General features: G+C 40.5%; 1 protein-coding gene across 1 annotated transcript; it reads left to right on the forward strand.

The window, feature by feature from the left end:
• The first annotated feature begins 18,475 nt into the window (after positions 1–18,475).
• LOC123191408 (senescence-specific cysteine protease SAG39-like) lies at positions 18,476–19,580 on the forward strand. The gene is made up of 2 exons (XM_044604161.1): positions 18,476–18,911; positions 18,994–19,580. Exons 1-2 carry the CDS (start codon positions 18,476–18,478, stop codon positions 19,578–19,580), a joined length of 1,023 nt encoding a protein of 340 aa, XP_044460096.1.
• The last annotated feature ends 3,033 nt before the right edge of the window (positions 19,581–22,613 follow it).

The raw sequence follows: 22,613 nt of genomic DNA on the forward strand, positions 1-22,613 counted from the left end.
AAAGCCCAATAATGTCGAAAACAGTACATAATATAGCATGGAGCAATCAAAAATTATAGATACGTTGGAGACGTATCAAGCATCCCCAAGCTTAATTCCTGCTCGTCCTCGAGTAGGTAAATGATAAAAACAGAAGTTTTGATGCGGAGTGCAACTTGGCATAATTTTAATGTAATTCTTCTTAATTGTGGTATGAATATTCAGATCCAAAAGATTCAAGACAAAAGTTCATATTGACATAGAAAATAATAATACTTCAAGCATACTAACAAAGCAATTATGTCTTCTCAAAATAACATGGCTAAAGAAAGTTATCCCTACAAAATCATATAGTCTGGCTATGCTCTATCTTCACCATACAAAATATTTAAATCATGCACAACCCCGATGACAAGCCTAGCAATTGTTTCATACTTTTGACATTCTCAAAACTTTTTCAATCTTCACGCAATACATGAGTGTGAGCCATGGATATAGCACTATAGGTGGAATAGAGTGGTGGTTGTGGAGAAGACAAAAAGGGAGAAGATAGTCTCACATCAACTAGGCATATCAACGGGCTATGGAGATGCCCATCAATACATATCAATGTGAGTGAGTAGGGATTGCCATGCAACAGATGCACTAGAGCTATAAGTATATGAAAGCTCAAAAAGAAACTAAGTGCGTGTGCATCCAACTTGCTTGCTCATGAAGACCTAGGGTAATTTGAGGAAGCCCATCATTGGAATATACAAGCCAAGTTCTATAATGAAAGATTCCCACTAGTATATGAAAGTGATAACATGAGAGACTCTCTACTATGAAGATCATGGTGCTACTTTGAAGCACAAGTGTGGTAAAAGGATAGTAACATTGTCCCTTCTCTCTTTTTCTCTCATTTTTTTATTTGTGCCTTTTCTCTTTTTTTCATGGCCTCTTTTCTTTCTTTTTATTTGGGCTTCTTTGGCCTCTTTTATTTATTTTTCGTCCGGAGTCTCATCCCGACTTGTGGGGGAATCATAGTCTCCATCATCCTTTCCTCACTGGGACAATGCTCTAATAATGATGATCACCACACTTTTATTTTTCTTACAACTCAACAATTACAACTCGATACTTGGAACAAAATATGACTCTATATGAATGCCTCTGGCAGTGTACCGGGAGATGCAATGACTCATGAGTGACAAGTATGAAAGAATTATGAACGGTGGCTTTGCCACAAATACTATGTCAACTACATGATCATGCTAAGCAATATGACAATGATGGAGTGTGTCATAAACGGAACGGTGGAAAGTTGCATGGCAATATATCTCGGAATGGCTATGGAAATGCCATAATAGGTAGGTATGGTGGCTGTTTTGAGGAAGGTATATGGTGGGTGTATGATACCGGCGAAAAGGTGCGTGGTATTAGAGAGGCTAGCAAAGGTGGAAGGGTGAGAGTGCGTATAATCTATGGACTCAACATTAGTCATAAAGAACTCATATACTTATTGCAAAAATCTACAAGTTATCAAAGCAAAGTATTACGCGCATGCTCCTAGGGGAATAGATTGGTAGGAAAAGACCATCACCCGTCCCCGACCGCCACTCATACGGAAGAAAATCAATAAATAAATAATGCTCCGACTTCATCACATAACGGTTCACCATACGTGCATGCTACGGGAATCGCAAGCTTCAACACAAGTATTTCTCAAATTCACAACTACTCAACTAGCATGACTTTAATATCACCATCTCCACATCTCAAAACAATTATCAAGTATCAAACTTATCATAGTATTCAACACACTCGTAAGAGAGTTTTATTATTAATCTTGCATACCAAGCATATTAGGATTTTAAGCAAATTACCATGCTATTAAGACTCTCAAAATAATCTAAGTGAAGCATTAGAGATCACTAGTTTCTATAAAACAAATCCACCACCGTGCTCTAAAAGATATAAGTGAAGCAATAAAGCAAAAATATATAACTTCAAAGATATAAGCGAAGCATATAGAGTATTCTAACAAATTCCAAATCATATATGGCTCTCTCAAAAGGTGTGTACAGCAAGGATGATTGTGGTGAACTAACAAGCAAAGACTCAAATCATACAAGACGCTCCAAGCAAAACACATATCATGTGGTAAATTAAAATATAGCTCCAAGTAAAGTTACCGATAGAAGTAGACGAAAGAGGGGGTGCCTTCCGGGGCATCCGCAAGCTTTGGCTTTTAGGTGTCCTTAGATTATCTTGGGGGTGCCATGGGCATCCCCAACCTTAGGATCTTTCCAATCCTTGTTCCATAATCCATCAAATCTTTACCCAAAACTTGAAAACTTCACAACACAAAACTTCAAGTAGAAAATCTCGTGAGCTCTGTTAGCGAAAGAGAATAAAAGATACTTCAAGGTACTGTAATGAACTCATTATTTCTTTATATGGGTGTTATACCTACTGTATTCCAGCTTATCTATGGTTTATAAACTAATTTACCAGCCATAGATTCATCAAAATAACCAAAACAACACATGAAAAACAGAATCTGTCAAAACAGAACAGTCTGTAGTAATCTGTATCTAGCGCAAGATCTGGAACCCCAAAAATTCTAAAATAAATTGCTGGACGTGAGGAATTTATCTATTAATCATCTGCAAAAATAATTAACTAAATAGAACTTCCACATAAAAATGACAGCAGTTCTCGTGAGCGCTAAAGCTTCTGTTTTTTACAGCAAGTTCAACAAGACTTTCCCAAGTCTTCCCAACGGTTCTACTTGGCACAAACACTAATTAAACACAAAAAACACAACCAAAACAGAGGATAGATAATTTATTTATTAATAAACAGGAGCAAAAATCAAGGAATAAACATAAAATTGGGTTGCCTCCCAACAAGCGCTATCAGTTAACGCCCCTAGCTAGGCATAACAAGCAAGAATAGATCTAGGTATTGCCATCTTTGGTAGGCAATCCATAAGTGGCTCTCATAATAGATTCATAAGGTAATTTAATTTTCATTCTAGGAAAGTGTTCCATGCCTTTCCTTAATGGAAATTGGAATCTAATATTTCCTTCCTTCATATCAATAATTGCACCAATCGTTCTAAGGAAAGGTCTACCAAGAATAATAGGACATGAAGGATTGCAATCTATCTCAAGAACGATAAAATCTACGGGCACATAATTCCTATTTGCAACAATAATAACATCATTAATTCTTCCCATAGGTTTCTTAATAGTGGAATCCGCAAGGTGCAAGTTTAGAGAGCAATCACCAAAATCACGGAAACCTAACAAATCACACAAAGTCTTTGGAATCGTGGAAACACTAGCACCCAGATCACATAAAGCATAGCATTCATGATCTTCAATTTTAATTTTAATAGTTGGTTCCCACTCAACATAAAGTTTTCTAGGGATAGAAACTTCCAATTCAAGTTTTTCTTCATAAGATTGCATCAAGGCATCAACGATATGTTTAGTAAACGCTTTATTTTGACTATAAGCGAGAGGAGAATTTAGCACGGATTGCAACAAGGAAATACAATCAATCAAAGAGAAATTTTCATAGTTAAATTCCTTGAAATCCATAATAGTGGGTTTAGCAACATCTAGGGTTTTAATTCCTTCAATCCCACTTTTATCAAATTTAGCATCAAGATCAACAAATTTTGAATTCTTGGAACACATTCTAGGTAAAGGTGGATCATATTCAGTCCCATCATTATCAAGATTCATATTGCAAAACAAAGATTTAATAGGGGACACATCAATAACTTTTAGATCTTTATCATTATTTTCATAGGAACTAGAAGAACACGCTTTTATAAAGGCATCTTTCTTAGCACGCATCCTAGCGGTTCTTTCTTTGCACTCATAAATGGAAATTCTCATGGCTTTGAGAGACTAATTGATATCATGCTTAGGTGGAATAGATCTAAGTTTCAAATAATCAACATCAAGAGAAATTCTATCAATGTTCCTAGCCAAATCATCAATCTTAAGCAATTTTTCTTCAATCATAGCATTAAAATTCTTTTGCGAAGTAATAAATTCTTTAATATTATATTCAAAATCAGAGGGCATCTTATTATAATTTCCATAAGAATTTTGTAGGAATTACCATAATTATTAGTGGGATTACTAGGATAAGGCCTAGGGTTGAAATTTCCTCTATAAGCGTATTACCAAAATTGTTCCTACCAACAAAATTCACATCCATAGATTCATTATTATTCTCAATCAAAGTAGACAAGGGCATATCATTAGGATCAGAAGAAACACTCTTATTAGCAAATAATTTCATAAGTTCATCCATCTTTCCACTCAAAACATTAATTTCTTCTATCGCATGCACCTTTTTATTAGTAGATCTTTCAGTATGCCATTGAGAATAATTAACCATAATATTATCTAGGAGTTTAGTAGCTTCTCCTAAAGTGTTTTCCATAAAGTGCCTCCCATGGCCGAATCTAAAAGATTTCTAGAAGCAAAATTCAATCCGGCATAAAATTTTGTATATTCATCCATAAATTTAAACCATGAGTAGGGCAATTACGTATCATTAATTTCATTCTCTCCCAAGCTTGTGCAACATGTTCATGATCAAGTTGCTTAAAATTCATAATATCGTTTGTAAGAGAGATGATCTTAGCAGCAGGAAAATACTTAGAGATAAAAGCATCTTTGCACTTGTTCCATGAATCAATACTATTTTTAGGCAAAGACGAAAAACCAAGCTTTAGCACGATCTCTAAGCGAAAAAGGAAATAGCTTCAATTTAACAATATCATTATCCACATCTTTCTTGTTTTGCATGTCACACAAATTCAACGAAGCTATTTAGATGGTAGCGACATCTTCACTAGGAAGGCCGGAGAACGGATCTTTCATAACAAGATTCATCAAAGCAGCATTAATTTCACAAGATTCAGCATCGGTAAGAGGAGCAATCGGAGTGCTAATAAAATCATTGTTGTTGGTGTTGGTGAAGTCACACAATTTAGTATTATCTTGAGGCATCGTGACAAGCAAGCAAACCAACACACAAGCAAACAAAAAGCAAGCGTGCAAAAAGAGGCTAATAGAGGGAGGATAGAGAGAGAGGGCAAATAAAACGGCAAGGGTGAAGTGGGGGAGTGGAAAACGAGAGGCAAATGGCAAATAATGTAATGCGGGAGATAAGGGTATGTGATGGGTACTTGGTATGTTGACTTTTGCATAGACCTCCCCGGCAACGGCGCCAGAAATCCTTCTTGCTACCTCTTTTAGCACTGCATTAGTTTTCCTCGAAGAGGAAGGGATGATGCAACAAAGTAGCGTAAGTATTTCCTCGGTTTTTGAGAACCAAGGTATCAATCCAGTAGGAGGCTACGCGGAGTCCCTCGCACCTGCACAAAACAAATAAATCCTCGCAACTAACGCAAATAGGGGTTGTCAATCCCTATAGGGCCACTTACGAGAGTGAGATCTGATAGATATGATAAGATACTATTTTTTGTATTTTTATGATAAAGATGCAAAGTAAATAAAGGAAAAGAAATAACTAAGTAGGAGGAGATTGATATGATAAAGATAGACCCGGGGGCCATAGGTTTCACTAATGGCTTCTCTCGAGGCATAAGTATTCTACGGTGGGTGAACAAATTACTGTTGAGCAATTGACAGAATTGAGCATAGTTATGAGTATATCTAGGTATGATCATGTATATAGGCATCACGTCCGAGACAAGTAGACCGACTCCTGCCTGCATCGACTACTATTACTGCACTCATCGACCGCTATCCAGCATGCATCTAGAGTATTAAGTAAAAATAGAGTAACGCCTTAAGCAAGATGGCATTATGTACAGGGATAGACTCATGCAATATGAAGAAAACCCATCTTATTATCCTCGATGGCAACAATACAATATGTGCCTTGCTGCCCTTACTGTCACCGGGAAAGGACACCGCAAGATTGAACCCAAAGCTAAGCACTTCTCCCATTGCAAGAAGATCAATCTAGTAGGCCAAACCAAACTGATAATTCGAAGAGACTTGCAAAGATAACCAATCATACATAAAAGAATTCAGAGAAGATTAAATATTATTCATAGATAGACTTGATCATAAACCCACAATTCATCGATCTCAACAAACACACCCACAAAAAGAAGATTACATCGAATAGATCTCCACAAGAGAGGGGGAGAACATTGTATTGAGATCTAAAAAGAGAGAAGAAGCCATCTAGATACTAACTATGGACCCGTAGGTCTGAAGTAAACTACTCACACTTCATCGGAGAGGCTATGGTGTTGATGTAGAAGCCCTCCGTGATCGATGCCCCTTCGGTGGGCTCCGGAACAGGCCCCAAGATGGGATCTCGTGGATACAGAAAGTTACGGCGGTGAATTAGGGTTTCGGCTCCATATATGATCGTTGGGGGTACGTGGATATATATAGGAGGAAGAAGTACGTTGGTGGAGCAACAGGGGCCCACGAGGGTGAGGGCACCTGGTAGGGAGGAGCGCCCCCCTTACCTCGTGGCCTCCTGTTACGTGCCTTGAGTAGGGTCCCAAGTCTCCTGAGTTGTATTGCGATGAGAAAAATCACGTTCCCGAAGGTTTCATTTCCGTTTGGACTCCATTTGATATTCCTTTTCTTCGAAACCCTAAAACAGGCAAGAAAAACATCAATTCTGGGTTGGGCCTCCAGTTAATAGGTTAGTCCCAAAAATAATATAAAAGTGGATAATAAAGCCCAATAATGTCCAAAAGTAGATAATATAGCATGGACAATCAAAAATCATAGATACGTTGTAGAGGGTATCATGTGACCGGTGTCTTGTCTCTCAAGATAAAAGTAAATATAGAGGGAGAGCTACAGGTACGACATACAAAATCCGGTCCTACATACGTGTACACATGTTCAACACCTCCCCCCCCCCCCCGCGCAGTCAAAGCATCGCTGGTGACGCAAATACTGGACCGAAAGCCCTCGAAAGTCGAGGTGGGTAGACCCTTCGTCATAACATCGGCGAACTGCTGATCGGTGGGCACATGCAAAACTCGAACACGACCATGTGTGACATGCTCCCGAACGAAGTCAATGTCGAGCTCAATATGCTTCGTCCGGCGATGATGTACAGGGTTGGCAGCGAAGTAGAACGCGGAGACGTTGTCACAGTAGACAAGCGTGGCCTGAAGAAGCTGTCATAGCCAGGAGCACGCCGCGACGGCATTGGCCACTGCCCTGTACTCGGCCTTGGCACTTGACCGTGAGACCGTGGGTTGTCGTTTAGACGACCACGAAACCAGAGAGGGTCTGAGGTAGACGTAGTAGCCGGAAGTGGAGCGCCGAGTGTCGGGACACCCAGCCAGTCGGCGTCAGAGTAGGCGACGAGGCTGGTGTCGGGTGATGCCGTCAGGGTGACACCCATAGCCGTGGTGCGACGTATATGCCGGAGAATATGTTTCACCAGAGGCCAATGAGTGTCACGAGGGGCATGCATGTGGAGACACACCTGCTGGACAGCATACTTGATATCCGGATGCTTCAGTGTGAGGTACTGAAGAGCACTGGCGATGGAGCGGTAAAAGGGAGCTTCGGACGCCGGAGAGCCCTCGACGGCGGACACCTTAGCCTTAGTGTCAACAGGTGTGGAAGCAATCTTGGCTGGTTGGTGGACCGTGGCATTGCGACCATTGGCATGCTATCAACCATTACTTCTGTCGCTAAATTTCATCCACAGCGCATCATGGAACAACATGCAAGTTAAAAGTGCAATATAAAACCCCTCATAAAATTTATATTTGTAGCAAAAAAATACAAAATTTCTCATATGATGCCTATGGTCATATGCGCCAGCGCCAACACCCCAAGTGGTGGACACCAAGGCATGATTATCCCTTCTTCCATCGGTCACGGAATTATTCAGATACTAGCACAATGCCCCGGGGCTTAAGAGATTGTCCACAGATGTCATTGTCTTGTGGCTGTTATGTGATTCGTGATTAAAAAGACAGAGAAAATATAGCGAAAGCTCATCCATCATTCGGTTGATAATCTTAAGCGGTCATAGTGCGTATTTTGCAAGATAAATAGTGTATAACATTTTGAATTGCAATTATAAGCACATAGAAAAAGATCTTTATTTATTTATTTGTATGGTCCCATATGTGGATAGAAAATATAACGAAAGCTCATTACTGGTCTCACATGTGGATAGAAATGCATTTATTTATTAGACTCACATATGAATTCATCGCCAGCTTCAACATTTATAACTGCCTAGAAAAGATCTTTTGTGCCTCACTAGACATCACAACCGAGAGAAAAGGCTTTGCCAGAATTGCAGAGCCCATTTCCAAGCTCGGCAAGGTCGCCGGCATCAAGGTTGTAGACCGTCCATAGGCGCTGTTGTCGAGGAAGAAGGCCGGCACCATCGGGCAATGGTCTTGGTGCACCATCTTGACACCATGTAGTTGGCCTCCTGTGGTTCAAGGTCGCAGAAGGAGTTGACAAGAATGTATCATGTGGCGCGACAAGGATGGGGCGGAGCAGCGGAGGTCTTGGTACGCCAGGTGCCGGCCTAACTGGAGCATTGGGTTCGTGTGCCTGCTGTCTGATAGACTCGTGCATCTCCCAGATGACGACCAACCCGTTCAGGTGCTCGTGTACGACTCACAGAAGCAAAAGTTGAAAACAAACCTTGAACTTGTAGAAGAAATCTAAATCGACCCTGAACTTTCACTCCCGGAAATCAACACATCGAACTATCCGGTCCCGGTATATTTTGAACCTTGAGAGAGTTTCCAAACAGGGATTGTCGACATGGCATGTTGAATCCCGGAATTGCTGACTGCGGTCGCAACTGGGCCGGCCCAATAGACGTGTTTTTTTCGTAACCTGTTTGTTCATATTCCTCTAGAGTTTCATATATGAACGCTCATGTCCGTTCTTATATACGACGTGTGCGATATATAATAACTAGCAGCCTTCAGGGCGATTGGCTAGGTGCGATCAAGCTCACTGATGGCTGGCTAATATTTTTTGTCTCTCCTGTAAAAGGGATTGTGGCATCGATATTCTCATTGATCGTGCACTAGGCACATATATAGGTACAAGGGGTGCGACGCTACCTCTTTTAGCACTGCGTTTCGTTTTCCCCGAAGAAGAAGGGATAATGCAGCAAAGTAGCGTAAGTATTTCCCTCAGTTTTTGAGAACAAGATATCAATCCAGTAGGAGGCTACGCGCGAGTCCCTCGCACCTGCACAAAACAAATAAATCCTCGCAACTAATGCAAATAGGGGTTGTCAATCCCTATAGGGCCACTTACGAGAGTGAGATCTGATAGATATGATAAGATAATATTTTTGGTATTTTATGATAAAGATGCAAAGTAAAATAAAAGGCAAAGTAAATAACTAAGTAGTAGGAGACTGATATGATAATGATAGACCCGGGGGCCATAGGTTTCACTAGTGGCTTCTCTCGAGAACATAAGTATTCTACGGTGGGTGAACAAATTATTGTTGAGCAATTGACAGAATTGAGCATAGTTATGAGAATATCTAGGTATGATCATGTATATAGGCATCACGTCCGAGACAAGTAGACCGACTCCTGCCTGCATCTACTACTATTACTCCACTCATCGACCGCTATCCAGCATGCATCTAGAGTATTAAGTAAAAAATAGAGTAACGCCTTAAGCAAGATGACATGATGTAGAGGATAAACTCATGCAATATGAAGAAAAACCCCCATCTTGTTATCCTCGATGGCAACAATACAATACGTGCCTTGCTGTCCTTACTGTCACCGGGAAATGGACTCCGCAAGATTGAACCCAAAAGCTAAGCACTTCTCCCATTGCAAGAAAGATCAATCTAGTAGGCCAAACCAAACTGATAATTCGAAGAGACTTGCAAAGATAACCAATTATACATAAAAGAATTCAGATAAGATTCAAGTATTATTCATAGATAGAATTGATCATAAACCCACAATTCATCGGTCTCAACAAACACACCGCAAAAAGAAGATTACATCGAATAGATCTCCACAAGAGAGGGGGAGAACATTGTATTGAGATCCAAAAAGAGAGAATAAGACATCTAGGCTACCTAACTATGGACCCGTAGGTCTGAAGTAAACTACTCACCACTTCATCGGAGAGGCTATGGTGTTGATGTAGAAGCCCTCCATGATCGATGCCCCTACGGCGGAGCTCCGGAATAGGCCCCAAGATTGGGATCTCGTGGATACAGAAAGTTACGGCGGTGGGAATTAGGGTTTTGGCTCGCGTATCTGATCGTTTTGGGGGTACGTGGTATATATATATATATATATATATATATACTATATATATATATATATATATATATATATATATATATATATATAATATGAGGAAGAAGTATGTCGGTGGAGCAACAGGGGGCCCACGAGGGTGGGGCGCGCCTGGTAGGGTAGGGCGCTCCCCCCTACCTCGTGGCCTCCTGTTACTTGCCTTGACATAGGGTCCAAGTCTCCTGAGTTTATTCGATGAGAAAATCACGTCCCGAAGGTGTCATTCCGTTTGGACTCCGTTTGATATTCCTTTTCTTCGAACCCTAAAACAGGCAAAAAATAGCAATTCTGGGTTGGGCCTCCGGTTAATAGGTTATCCCGAAAATAAGAGTGCTCCACGATACCACATAATGGAACTCAGTTGTAAGGATTTATAGAAATAGAAGAAGAAAGTTGTCAATATTCAATATTTGTATCTAGCTCGAGAAGGCCAACAAATTGCTCATGTTTTAGAAATCGGTTGTCATGTAAGTCAGGGAAGTAGGATAGGGAGGTGTTAGGAAATGTGTGGAAAACAATTCCCATATTGTTGATGCTGGCAGAAGACATGGGGATGCATTGACATCGGCAATCAAAAGAAATTTCCTATGTAATCAACCTCTAGAATTGCACGAGCAACACCCTGGGTCCATGACATGAGTAAGACCAAATGATCCCATGAAGTAATTACCATACAAAACAGCCAAAAGTTGCGCCCTCTACTCGGAAGCCAGCCAGCGGTATTACTCACATGACTTCTATCTGGCCAGTTGTATCCCATAAATGCTTCCCAATCTTCTCACCCATCTCCTGCTCATCCATGCCAAAGCGCAGCTCCTCTCTCCAGCTTTGTGCCCGGATTGTTGTGACGCTGGTTGGATGGTGGAAGGGATACTGCTGCAAGCCTGCAATAAGCACACCTAGATACTATCCCATCGCTAGTTGCTCTGTTCACTGTTTGTTTATATGTTATCTCCACTACTTAGGTCCTGAATTCCGACCACTATTATTGCAACCATATATAGAATTAGCACATGTTTCAATTTTTTTGGTTTAACACGAAGTCACTTAATATTTTTTGTTTTATTTTTTAATCGTGGATTTCTTTTGTATGTGAGTTCTAGAGCATCCTATATGGAATTGACAGGTTGAAATGTTGGTGGTTATATGCCATCATGTGTACTCTTGAAATTCAAGATATAGCTAGATGTTCATTATTTATGTATATGATTTCATACATTTTTATATGTCTAATCAGATAAACAGAGAACTTTTCTCTATCTAATAAAGTAGACCAGATTACACAACACAAGCTTGAAGTTGCATAAAAAATGTGTGCAGCGTGTGTTGCAATTCTGAACTTAAAATTGCTCGTAATTCTGGTAGATAAAGAATCTTTAATTCAACTTGACCACTTTGTAATAAAAAATGATTTACGTAGAAATAAATACCATTAAAATAAATGGCAATTGCCACATTTTTCTACATACATATAGGTTTTTGGTTTTGTTGGAACTATCTTCCTAAAATTCACCAAAAGAACACTGGTGTATTTTCATCTAGCTCTGCCTGTCGAAGAAAGTTCTGTTTTTTAGTAGGATTTTTTTTCTTCGGACACAAATTGGATCCGTTGACAAGTATGAGATTTTTAATTCTAGTGGAATCCATTAGAAATCAGGCACATCATATCAGACCGCTAATTAATGCTTGCTCTTTATATCAATAGCCTTTGCTTACCTATTTTCATATTTAATTCATTTGCCTGCTCAAAAAACATAACTATTAGTTTATCGTGATTAATATCATTATAAAATGTGGATTGCTAATTAAAATACCTAAATTGTTGCTTGCTTATTTCATTATCCGATATCTTTTGAGTGTTCATTTTTTACTATTGAGCTAGCATTGTGCCCTCGATTTGTTGTGAAACAAAGATATGGATAGTTAGATCGATAAGGTATGGCCTAGATTACACCCTAGTCCATCCCGCATCTAATGAGAAAATATGTACGATAACTACTATGTAGTTCGTAAGAATCGTGGTCAAGTTGATCGAGTCTCGGTAGAGTGGTTTGGTGCGCGTGGTCATGAGTAAGTGTTATACTTATAAAGTAGAATTAGAGGGGCATCGATGTGAAGAAGAGTGCACAAGGATACAACGGAGCTGAACTCAGTTGTAAGGATATATATGAATTAAAGAAGAAAACTGAAAGTATAATCTATGGATGGTAGTTTAAACTGAGAGTCATTTACTTAACCACTTACTATGCACCCTTCAAAGTTAACATAAAATTTTCGTTGGTGATGCATAGTGTATGAAAGCATTTATATATCTAATTAGGTAAGTGGAGAACTTTTATTTCGAATTAAGAGGACCAAATTACATGACACAAGCTTGAAGCCGCACAAAAAATTATGTACAAAGCATGACGATTATGAACCTAAAATTGCATGCAATTTGAAATGTGCACCTACTCGGGTTTCTTCAGAAAAATTCTTTCACAACTGAATCATTCACTTTATGTCAATAAAGGAAGTAAGTGTTATATTTGTAAAGCAGAATGGGAGGGGCAGTGCTGTGAAGAAGAGTGCAAATAAAGTAAGTGCTTTATTAACTCAAAATGTCGCATTAAGAGGATGCGGAGCATAACGAGCAAGAGAGGGGGTGGGAGGCACTGCAGTGGCGGTCTGTGATAATCAATATTCAGAGTGACATGTGAAGTGTGTGGTTGTGTTGTGCGTGAACCAGTGCATGTGCCATGGGTGAGTGTGTTTGTGTTGTCCGACGTGCGTGGGCTTGCTGTTTTCTGCGTGGGTGTGCTATATGTGCGCTTGATCACATTGTGCGTGCGCCATCAGTTGTCGATGATGTGTGTAGGTGTTAACACGGGAGGGGCCAGAGGGCACGGGGGAGATCATAACTGATTAGGATGGTGTAGACAGCTGGAGGCTCGGAGGGAAACAAAAGAAGGTGCATCAACATAAAGGAGGCGTCCACCTTCGATGTTGAGACCGTGGAGTCCATTGGTGAGAATGGCGGTGATCACTTGGGCGAGGATGGTGAGAGACTACTGTAGCATCACGACTTGGGATTTGATGGCGTCTTATAATTCCTCCTTAAATCTCATTTGCAATGTGCAATGGCGACCTTCACAGTTCGGAGCTCTTAGTGGCGGCCGGCCTTCGACGTAGGCTCGTAGCTCGACTGCCTGCTTCTGCGAGGACGATCTTCACTTGTGGGGCATCGCACATCAATACCGTGTTATGCATGTAGCTGTTAGATCACGGAAAGTGGTGGAGACATCAAATGATAACTTGGATTTGGTGGTGCTTCTCAAGCATAGTCTCGAGCTCTAGGTGAAAACTCGAAGTCTGGCTTTATTAGTTATATTTGGCACTGGCGATGTTTCTTGTGTCATTTCCTTGTTAAAGGAATTGTTCAGATTTGTTTGGACATGTTCTTGAGGGTGAAAACTCATGATTTGGCCTTCGATTGTTGGATCCAGCATGGCGACGCTTCAGCGTCGTTCCCTTTCTCGAGGTGTTGTTGTTGAAGAATCTTTTTTGTTGTGCTAGTGATGTTAAGAGATGTTCGGTGAGGATATTGTTGCCAGTGTAGTTTTTTATCATTTTTTTATCACTTCAGATATTTGTTTCTTTTTACTCCACCAGGGCATAACTTCGGTCTTGTTTGACTTTGTTAGTTGCCGGTGTCATTTTTCTGTGTGTATGTTGGTGCTCATTGTTTTTGTGTCTCCATGATACTCAATTTAGAGTGAATAAAAATCCACCCTTTGTCTAGGAAAAACTTCTAGTCCATCCATTCACAATTATAAAATGTTCTAAAAAAGTTGAATTTGATGCATATAGACATGTTTTAGTGTGTTTGTTCACTGATTTTAGTTCTTATGTAGTCCCACATTGAAATATACAAAACATCTTATATTTGTGAATGGAGGGAGTAAAATATACAAAAATACACTGACAAAAATCTAATGTGAGTTATGCTATTACAGGTGTTGGAAGGAGCAATTCCAAAATGAAACGGAAAAACAAAGAGAAAATAACAATGTATCGTAATTAGAAATTAGGGACTCCTTTTTCTGGACCAAAGGTCTCCAACTAGAAATTTATTGCTAAAGTTTATGTAAGGTGCTTCAAAATAATCGAACATCAGCAAAAGTTTGAAACATTATTCGAGGAAAAAATGAAAAGAAAAAAATAGCACGTGTGGTAGGCACAGGTTGATGACTAGATAATGAAGGATGAATCAATATGTAAAGAAGGATTTGAGCAAAAACGGCTCGGATAGGCTGTTCATTCCCCGTTTGGGTATTATGTAAAGTAGGATCCTGGTATTCACAGGTTGAACATTTAGTCCAAAAAAGGAAACAAACTCAGTGCAGATACAATAAGAATGTTATGCATATCACTTCTCCTTTAGAATTTTGTCTACGTTGAAGTGTTAGAGATCTCTCTTTTATTATAATACTACCTAACCAAATGATATAAACTGAGACTTCTACGTGGTTGGTTTCATCATGGATTGACTTGCATGACCAAGAATTATTAATTCTAACGGTTATCACTTAAGCTAAGCAAACACATCCTCCCCTAATTACATTTGTACATATTTTTTGCGCATGTGCACTGATGAACTAAACATCGTCGTACAGAAAAATTCTCCTTAGTGTTTGCTTGACCATAGGTCAAATTATCCGTCCGGTACTTGTATATGAAAATAAGTTTCCTCTTCCTTCATGTTCAACTGATGGATTTTATGAAGCTTGACTAAATAGTAGTAAAACTGAGATGAGAGCCAAGACAAGCAGAGGGGATAGCCGGTAAGAGGCTCTCATAGCACATATGCAATAGTAGACTACATATTGTTCATAAATTTGCGGCTTCAGGAAAATTCAAACTTCAGCAAACCGAGGAAAGAAATTACTATGCATGCTCAGGAAGTTTAGGGAGACACTGACTGAGTAATGTCAATGTACTGCCCAAACACACTGATGTGAATTTTCCTTATTGATTTTAATATGTCCCACTTCAAATAATGTAATTCAGGTAAGTTAGGAAAGGAAACATAGTATATTGAAAACATGTGATGTATATATGGTTTTGCGCTAAAATTAGCAAGCGCTTAAAGTAGGAAGCGTCGATGAATGCGACCACACAAATTAACTTCGTTTTAAGCAGCCAACACATCTCTTTAGGACCATCTCTAATAACAATTTGACAAGTTTAGTATCAGAACTGTATTTGAGAAGGACCCAATAGATAGTTGCATTTTGAGGGTTTATAAAATGAGTATGTTGAGCGGGCTACTGTTTTCCGATGCTACATTGAGGTCACACATGGAAGGTTCATTTTAATGCCAATGCTTTTTCAATCAACTTGTGTGCATGATAAAGTTTGAACGAACTTCTGTCCTATTGTTATACATTATGTTTATGTACTCTAACAATGAGGAAGGAGGCGTGATCTGTATTTTGTAGGAGGTAAGGCACATGCTGAACTAATCATCACGGACTCAGCTACAGTAGTTTGGTGAATATAATCACTGCAAGTTATGGCTTCTCTCTTATATATAAAGCAGGAGGAGAGGGGCAATGAAGTGAAGCGTGCTATTGAATATGACAGAATTCAACTTGGTTGAAATGAAGTAATAAGCCTATAAAATACTCCCTCCATTCCAAAATATAGTGCGCCCGCGCTTCCCGAGGTCCAACTTTGACCATAAATTTAACCAACAAGACCAACTGCGGTGGGAGAAAAAATTATATAATTGAAAACTTCTTTCGAATACGAATTCACTAATATAATTTTTGTTGTCGCCGCAATCGGTCGTGGTAGTTAAATTTGCGGTCAAAATTGAAGCACGTGGATAGAGGAAGCACTACATTGTGGAATGGAGGAAGTATTCAGTGGATCACCTCCTTGCTAGATATTATAGGTTATTTATTCTTAGCGCATGTTTGTGAAACCTGACGGTCAATATATCACAGAAGTAGGATTGGGAGGTGTTGGGAAAAGTAGGAAAACGTGGAGCATCTGTGCAGCTATCCAGTGAATAAACATGCATGGTTACTTCCAACCAACTCACGGGCCTCTGCTTTATGTTAAGCCTTTATCTCTTCCCATAGCGCTTGACCATCCTCCTTCTTACCCCACGATCCACTCAGCTGTCCCATCCTGTGATAGAGATATGGAGTAATCTCATCTTGTAAGAGATTCATGGGACCAGAAGGGTAAGCGCTCCGACTACACAGGGAGAGGACACATTCCATCCATTTGGATCCCGCATTGGCACTAGTGTACGAGCTTGAAGTGTCCGGATCCGGTGACACCGACAGTTCCAAAGCTGGGGAACAACCGGATGCACTTGTGGAGCTCATGATTGGAGATATCAATCAGCGGCCAGTTTGGGGATCAGCGTTGGATGGTGCGATCTTTATGTTAATGGCACACGAATGTAAGCATGCTTCCCTATGGAGTCATTTTAATTATCTAATATGTGCGAATGTAAGCATGTTTCCCTATGGAGTCATTTTCTTCGTCGCTTCTCTTCGTGAATACTGTAGTAAATTAGCGCCCTTCGATCAATATTCCAGAAATGCACCCCTCAGACACCCAATAGCGGGGACCTTATCATTTCGGGCTGCCTTTCACAGTCTTGATGTGGGTTACATAAACGTACTCCCTCGTGCCTGAGAAGCACCGTATAACGGCCGGGATGATACCATAGTTTGTGTGCCACCTGTCGTACACAAGCGGCTGGCTTGCTGGCATGAAGCGATCCCGCTGTGCTGGTTGTTCTGAACATACGGGGCAGCTGCAGTAGCGCCTATTTTTTGCTGCGACGATCAAGTCCAACCTGTTTCATTTTTTTTAACTTTTATCTTGTACTTTGCGGTGGTAACATGAGTTCAATTAAAGTGCATGCTTTGTTTCGTTTCAGTATGGATCAAGTTTGGCATGACCACTTATTTAACCGAGCAAAAAAATGAGACCAACCAAGGGATAACCCTCGTTAGCATTTTTTATAGGAGAAACTCCATGAGCACCGCGCGTTCGAGTCGGGACTCGAACTCGGGGCTCAGCCAACGGGTCGATGCCCCGTCCTCTTAATTAACCGAGCACAATGTGGATTATATGGGTTACTTATTTTATGGTGATACCAGCAGACCTTACAGTGTAGAGATAAAGTGTTCCAGGTTAAAAAATTGTTGCAACTAACACTACCGAACTAAATGGGATTGCCTTTAAATTTCACCGGTTCCTAGTTGAATAAAAGTCCATTTCTATGTTGTTTTATACGAGTGCAGCGTTCCTGTGCCCAGACTCATTTGCATCTGGTCAGAAAAAAACAAACAAACACTAGACAAATTCCAAAAAAAATTGTGTGGTAGATAATTTGATGCGTGAGTTTCGCTCCAATTTTTAAATCATTTGAACATCTGAGGAACTCTCAGAAAAAAAGACAAATCGGGTCGGAACAGTGTGTGAACAGTAAAGATTTTTACAGACCCTGAATTTTTCTTTTTTTGCCGAGAGCTGCTCAGATGTCCAAATGATTTGAAAATTGATGCGAACCTCACGCATCAAATTATCTTCTACACACAAAAATTGGAATTTTTTGAATTTTTCAAGTATTTGTTTTGATTTTTTTTGTCAGGGCGGGTTCACGGTACGTATCAAAGCAGTTACTTGATTCTTTTGTACAAACTGGTGTCACGTCCACGGTACTCTTCTGAATATTTATTTTCATGGACACGGTTCTTCTTTCTTTCAATAAATCTCTCAAGCAGGGATCACTGTCAGTCAGATGTACACCCCGACATAAACAAGCAGGAGTCGCTATCAGATGTACACCAAGCGTACTTCTTTGTTCTGCCGTATCATTTTTATACAATGTGGCCGGCCAATCAGATGTGCGCGTCATTTTTATACCACTAGCCGGCCACCATAATCCACGGCAACGCACAAGCCCTTTTCCACAAAATAACTTCGTACAAACACCGTATCTCTCAGTCTCCTATTTTTAATACGTACTTGACACTATATATACCACCAAGTGCCATCCAACAAACCAGACCAAAGTACAGACACTTGCCATCCTAGGTTGCCTCTGCCGCTGCAGTACTGTCATTGCAGTTCGGTACCTAACCGAAGATGGCCATCCACAAGGCTTTGCTTCTTGCCATCCTCGGTTGCATCTGCCTCTGTGGTACAGTCATTGCAGCTCGTGAGCTGAATGATGACTTGTTGATGGTGGCGAAGCATGAGAACTGGATGGCTCAGTATGGCCGTGTGTACAAGGACACCACTGAGAAGGCACGTCGGTTCGAGGTTTTCAAAGGCAACGTCGAGTTCATTGAAACATTCAATGCCCAAAATCACAAGTTCTGGCTTGGCGTCAACCAATTTGCTGATATCACAAATGATGAGTTCAAGACAACCAACACAAACAAGGGATTCAAAGCAAACTCCATGAGAGTTCTTTCTTCTGGATTCAGGTATGAGAATTTGAGTTTGGATGCCCTTCCAGCAACGATGGACTGGAGGGCCAAGGGAGCCGTCACTCCTGTCAAGGATCAAGGCCAGTGTGGTAAGTAAAAAACATTGTGATGCACGGCATATATGTGTTAATATTTTGTTGGATAACACTATAACAACAAAATTATTTCTAGGCTGCTGTTGGGCATTTTCTGCTGTTGCCGCGACAGAGGGCATTGTAAAACTGAAAGCCGGGAAGTTGATCTCACTGTCGGAGCAAGAGTTGGTTGACTGTGATGTTCATGGTCAAGATCAAGGCTGCGAGGGAGGACTCATGGATGATGCCTTCAAATTCATTATCAAGAATGGAGGCCTTACTATGGAGTCAAGCTACCCATATACTGCAGCTGACGGCAAGTGCAAGGCTGGATCCAACAGTGCCGCAACCATCACCGGCTTTGAGGATGTGCCTGCCAATAACGAGGGTGCCCTTATGAAGGCGGTGGCAAACCAACCAGTGTCTGTAGCTGTGGACGGAGGAGACATGACGTTCCAATTCTACTCTGGTGGGGTGATGACTGGGTCCTGCGGCACTGACTTGGACCATGGAATTGCAGCCATTGGATATGGAAAGACTAGTGATGGCACGAGCTATTGGTTGATGAAGAATTCATGGGGCACAACTTGGGGCGAAGATGGGTACTTGAGAATGGAGAAAGACATTGCAGACAAGAAGGGCATGTGTGGTCTTGCCATGGAGCCTTCTTACCCAACAAAATAGGAAGATAGCCAAATGCGACCTAATCATGCATATGCACAGTTCTCAAACAATTAAGGTCCCCATATCCTATGTATAGTTCATATGTGCCCTTAAATTGTGTATGAAGATGTATCTTATGTACATACATTGCTATACTTTGTAAAGTAATACTATGTATGATATATTGTATGAGAAAATTGGATTAAGAATTATGATATATATTCCATGAAGCTTTCAAATGTCTAAAACATTTGACTATGTTAAGAGTAAACTCAAAAGGTTATTTTCGTATATATGGTTTTTATATAGTGTCATTTGGTATTTATAGGAATGTGTCATTGGACAACGCCCGAGTGTTACTAAATCTTACAAAAGGGAATAAATGGAGTATATGTTGGGGAAAAGAAATTTTGTCATTGGTGCACTATGTATTTCTCAACCGTGATATTTTTTAGTGTATTATCTCATGTCAAGTTACTGTATGAGCGTGTTCTCTACATCTTACACAACAAGATAAAATCCTAACTCTCCACGACCATAGATCAACAGGAGTATGAGTTATAGTCAATTCAGCTATCGCCATAAACCCGATTCTTATAAAGGCGACCTATACAAGGAGCTTTAACTTCGTACCCGACTTCTGATGAGATTCTATTCTATAGTAAAGAGGAAGAATACTCCTCTATCAACACATGTACGTTGAATCAGCCAATCATTGATGAATTAAACAGTTTCACTACAAACAATCCTGGATAACTGGATCTAAATTGAACTCCATAAATACTTGGATGCAACCTTTTCGTATCTGAACTCCCTCCTTCATGCATTGCCACATTTGCCTTCTTCATCCACTTTGCAACATTTGTACGACACTTCTCATTTTTTTTCTCCTCATATATCAACATCAAGATGCAGCTCTCCACCCCCCCCCCCTCCTCAATGCATGGGCCACATCCGCATGTTGATCTCACATGCGCTCTCCACAGACATTGATGTGATTGGCTGGTTGGTGGACCGTGGCATTGCGACCATTGGCATGCTATCAACCATTACTTCTGTCGCTAAATTTCATCCACAGCGCATCATGGAACAACATGCAAGTTAAAAGTGCAATATAAAACCCCTCATAAAATTTATATTTGTAGCAAAAAAATACAAAATCTCTCATATGATGCCTATGGTCATATGCGCCAGCGCCAACACCCCAAGTGGTGGACACCAAGGCATGATTATCCCTTCTTCCATCGGTCACGGAATTATTCAGATACTAGCACAATGCCCCGGGGCTTAAGAGATTGTCCACAGATGTCATTGTCTTGTGGCTGTTATGTGATTCGTGATTAAAAAGACAGAGAAAATATAGCGAAAGCTCATCCATCATTCGTTGGATAATCTTAAGCGGTCATAGTGCGTATTTTGCAAGATAAATAGTGTATAACATTTTGAATTGCAATTATAAGCACATAGAAAAAGATCTTTATTTATTTATTTGTATGGTCCCATATGTGGATAGAAAATATAACGAAAGCTCATTACTGGTCTCACATGTGGATAGAAATGCATTTATTTATTAGACTCACATATGAATTCATCGCCAGCTACAACATTTATAACTGCCTAGAAAAGATCTTTTGTGCTCACTAGACATCACAACCGAGAGAAAAGGCTTTGCCAGAATTGCAGAGCCCATTTCCATGCTCGGCAAGGTCGCCGGCATCAAGGTTGTAGACCGTCCATAGGCACTGTTGTCGAGGAAGAAGGCCGGCACCATCGGGCAATGGTCTTGGTGCACCATCTTGACACCATGTAGTTGGCCTCCTGTGGTTCAAGGTCGCAGAAGGAGTTGACAAGAATGTATCATGTGGCGCGACAAGGATGGGGCGGAGCAGCGGAGGTCTTGGTACGCCAGGTGCCGGCCTAACTGGAGCATTGGGTTCGTGTGCCTGCTGTCTGATAGACTCGTGCATCTCCCAGATGACGACCAACCCGTTCAGGTGCTCGTGTACGACTCACAGAAGCAAAAGTTGAAAACAAACCTTGAACTTGTAGAAGAAATCTAAATCGACCCTGAACTTTCACTCCCGGAAATCAACACATCGAACTATCCGGTCCCGGTATATTTTGAACCTTGAGAGAGTTTCCAAACAGGGATTGTCGACATGGCATGTTGAATCCCGGAATTGCTGACTGCGGTCGCAACTGGGCCGGCCCAATAGACGTGTTTTTTTCGTAACCTGTTTGTTCATATTCCTCTAGAGTTTCATATATGAACGCTCATGTCCGTTCTTATATACGACGTGCGATATATAATAACTAGCAGCCTTCAGGGCGATTGGCTAGTTGCGATCAAGCTCACTGATGGCTGCTAATATTTTTTGTCTCTCCTGTAAAAGGGATTGTGTGCATCGATATTCTCATTGATCGTGCACTAGGCACATATATAGGTACAAGGGGTGCGACGCTACCTCTTTTAGCACTGCGTTCGTTTTCCCCGAAGAAGAAGGGATAATGCAGCAAAGTAGCGTAAGTATTTCCCTCAGTTTTTGAGAACCAAGGTATCAATGCAGTAGGAGGCTACGCGCGAGTCCCTCGCACCTGCACAAAACAAATAAATCCTCGCAACCAATGCAAATAGGGGTTGTCAATCCCTATAGGGCCACTTACGAGAGTGAGATCTGATAGATATGATAAGATAATATTTTTGGTATTTTTATGATAAAGATGCAAAGTAAAATAAAGGCAAAGTAAATAACTAAGTAGTAAGAGATTGATATGATAATGATAGACCCGGGGGCCATAGGTTTCACTAGTGGCTTCTCTCGAGAACATAAGTATTCTACGATGGGTGAACAAATTATTTTTGAGCAATTGACAGAATTGAGCATAGTTATGAGAATATCTAGGTATGATCATGTATATAGGCATCACGTCCGAGACAAGTAGACCGACTCCTGCCTGCATCTACTACTATTACTCCACTCATCAACCGCTATCCAGCATGCATCTAGAGTATTAAGTAAAAATAGAGTAATGCCTTAAGCAAGGTGACATGAT

This window comes from Triticum aestivum, chromosome 2A (assembly GCF_018294505.1).
Source record: "Triticum aestivum cultivar Chinese Spring chromosome 2A, IWGSC CS RefSeq v2.1, whole genome shotgun sequence".
NCBI classification, from domain to species: domain Eukaryota; kingdom Viridiplantae; phylum Streptophyta; class Magnoliopsida; order Poales; family Poaceae; genus Triticum; species Triticum aestivum.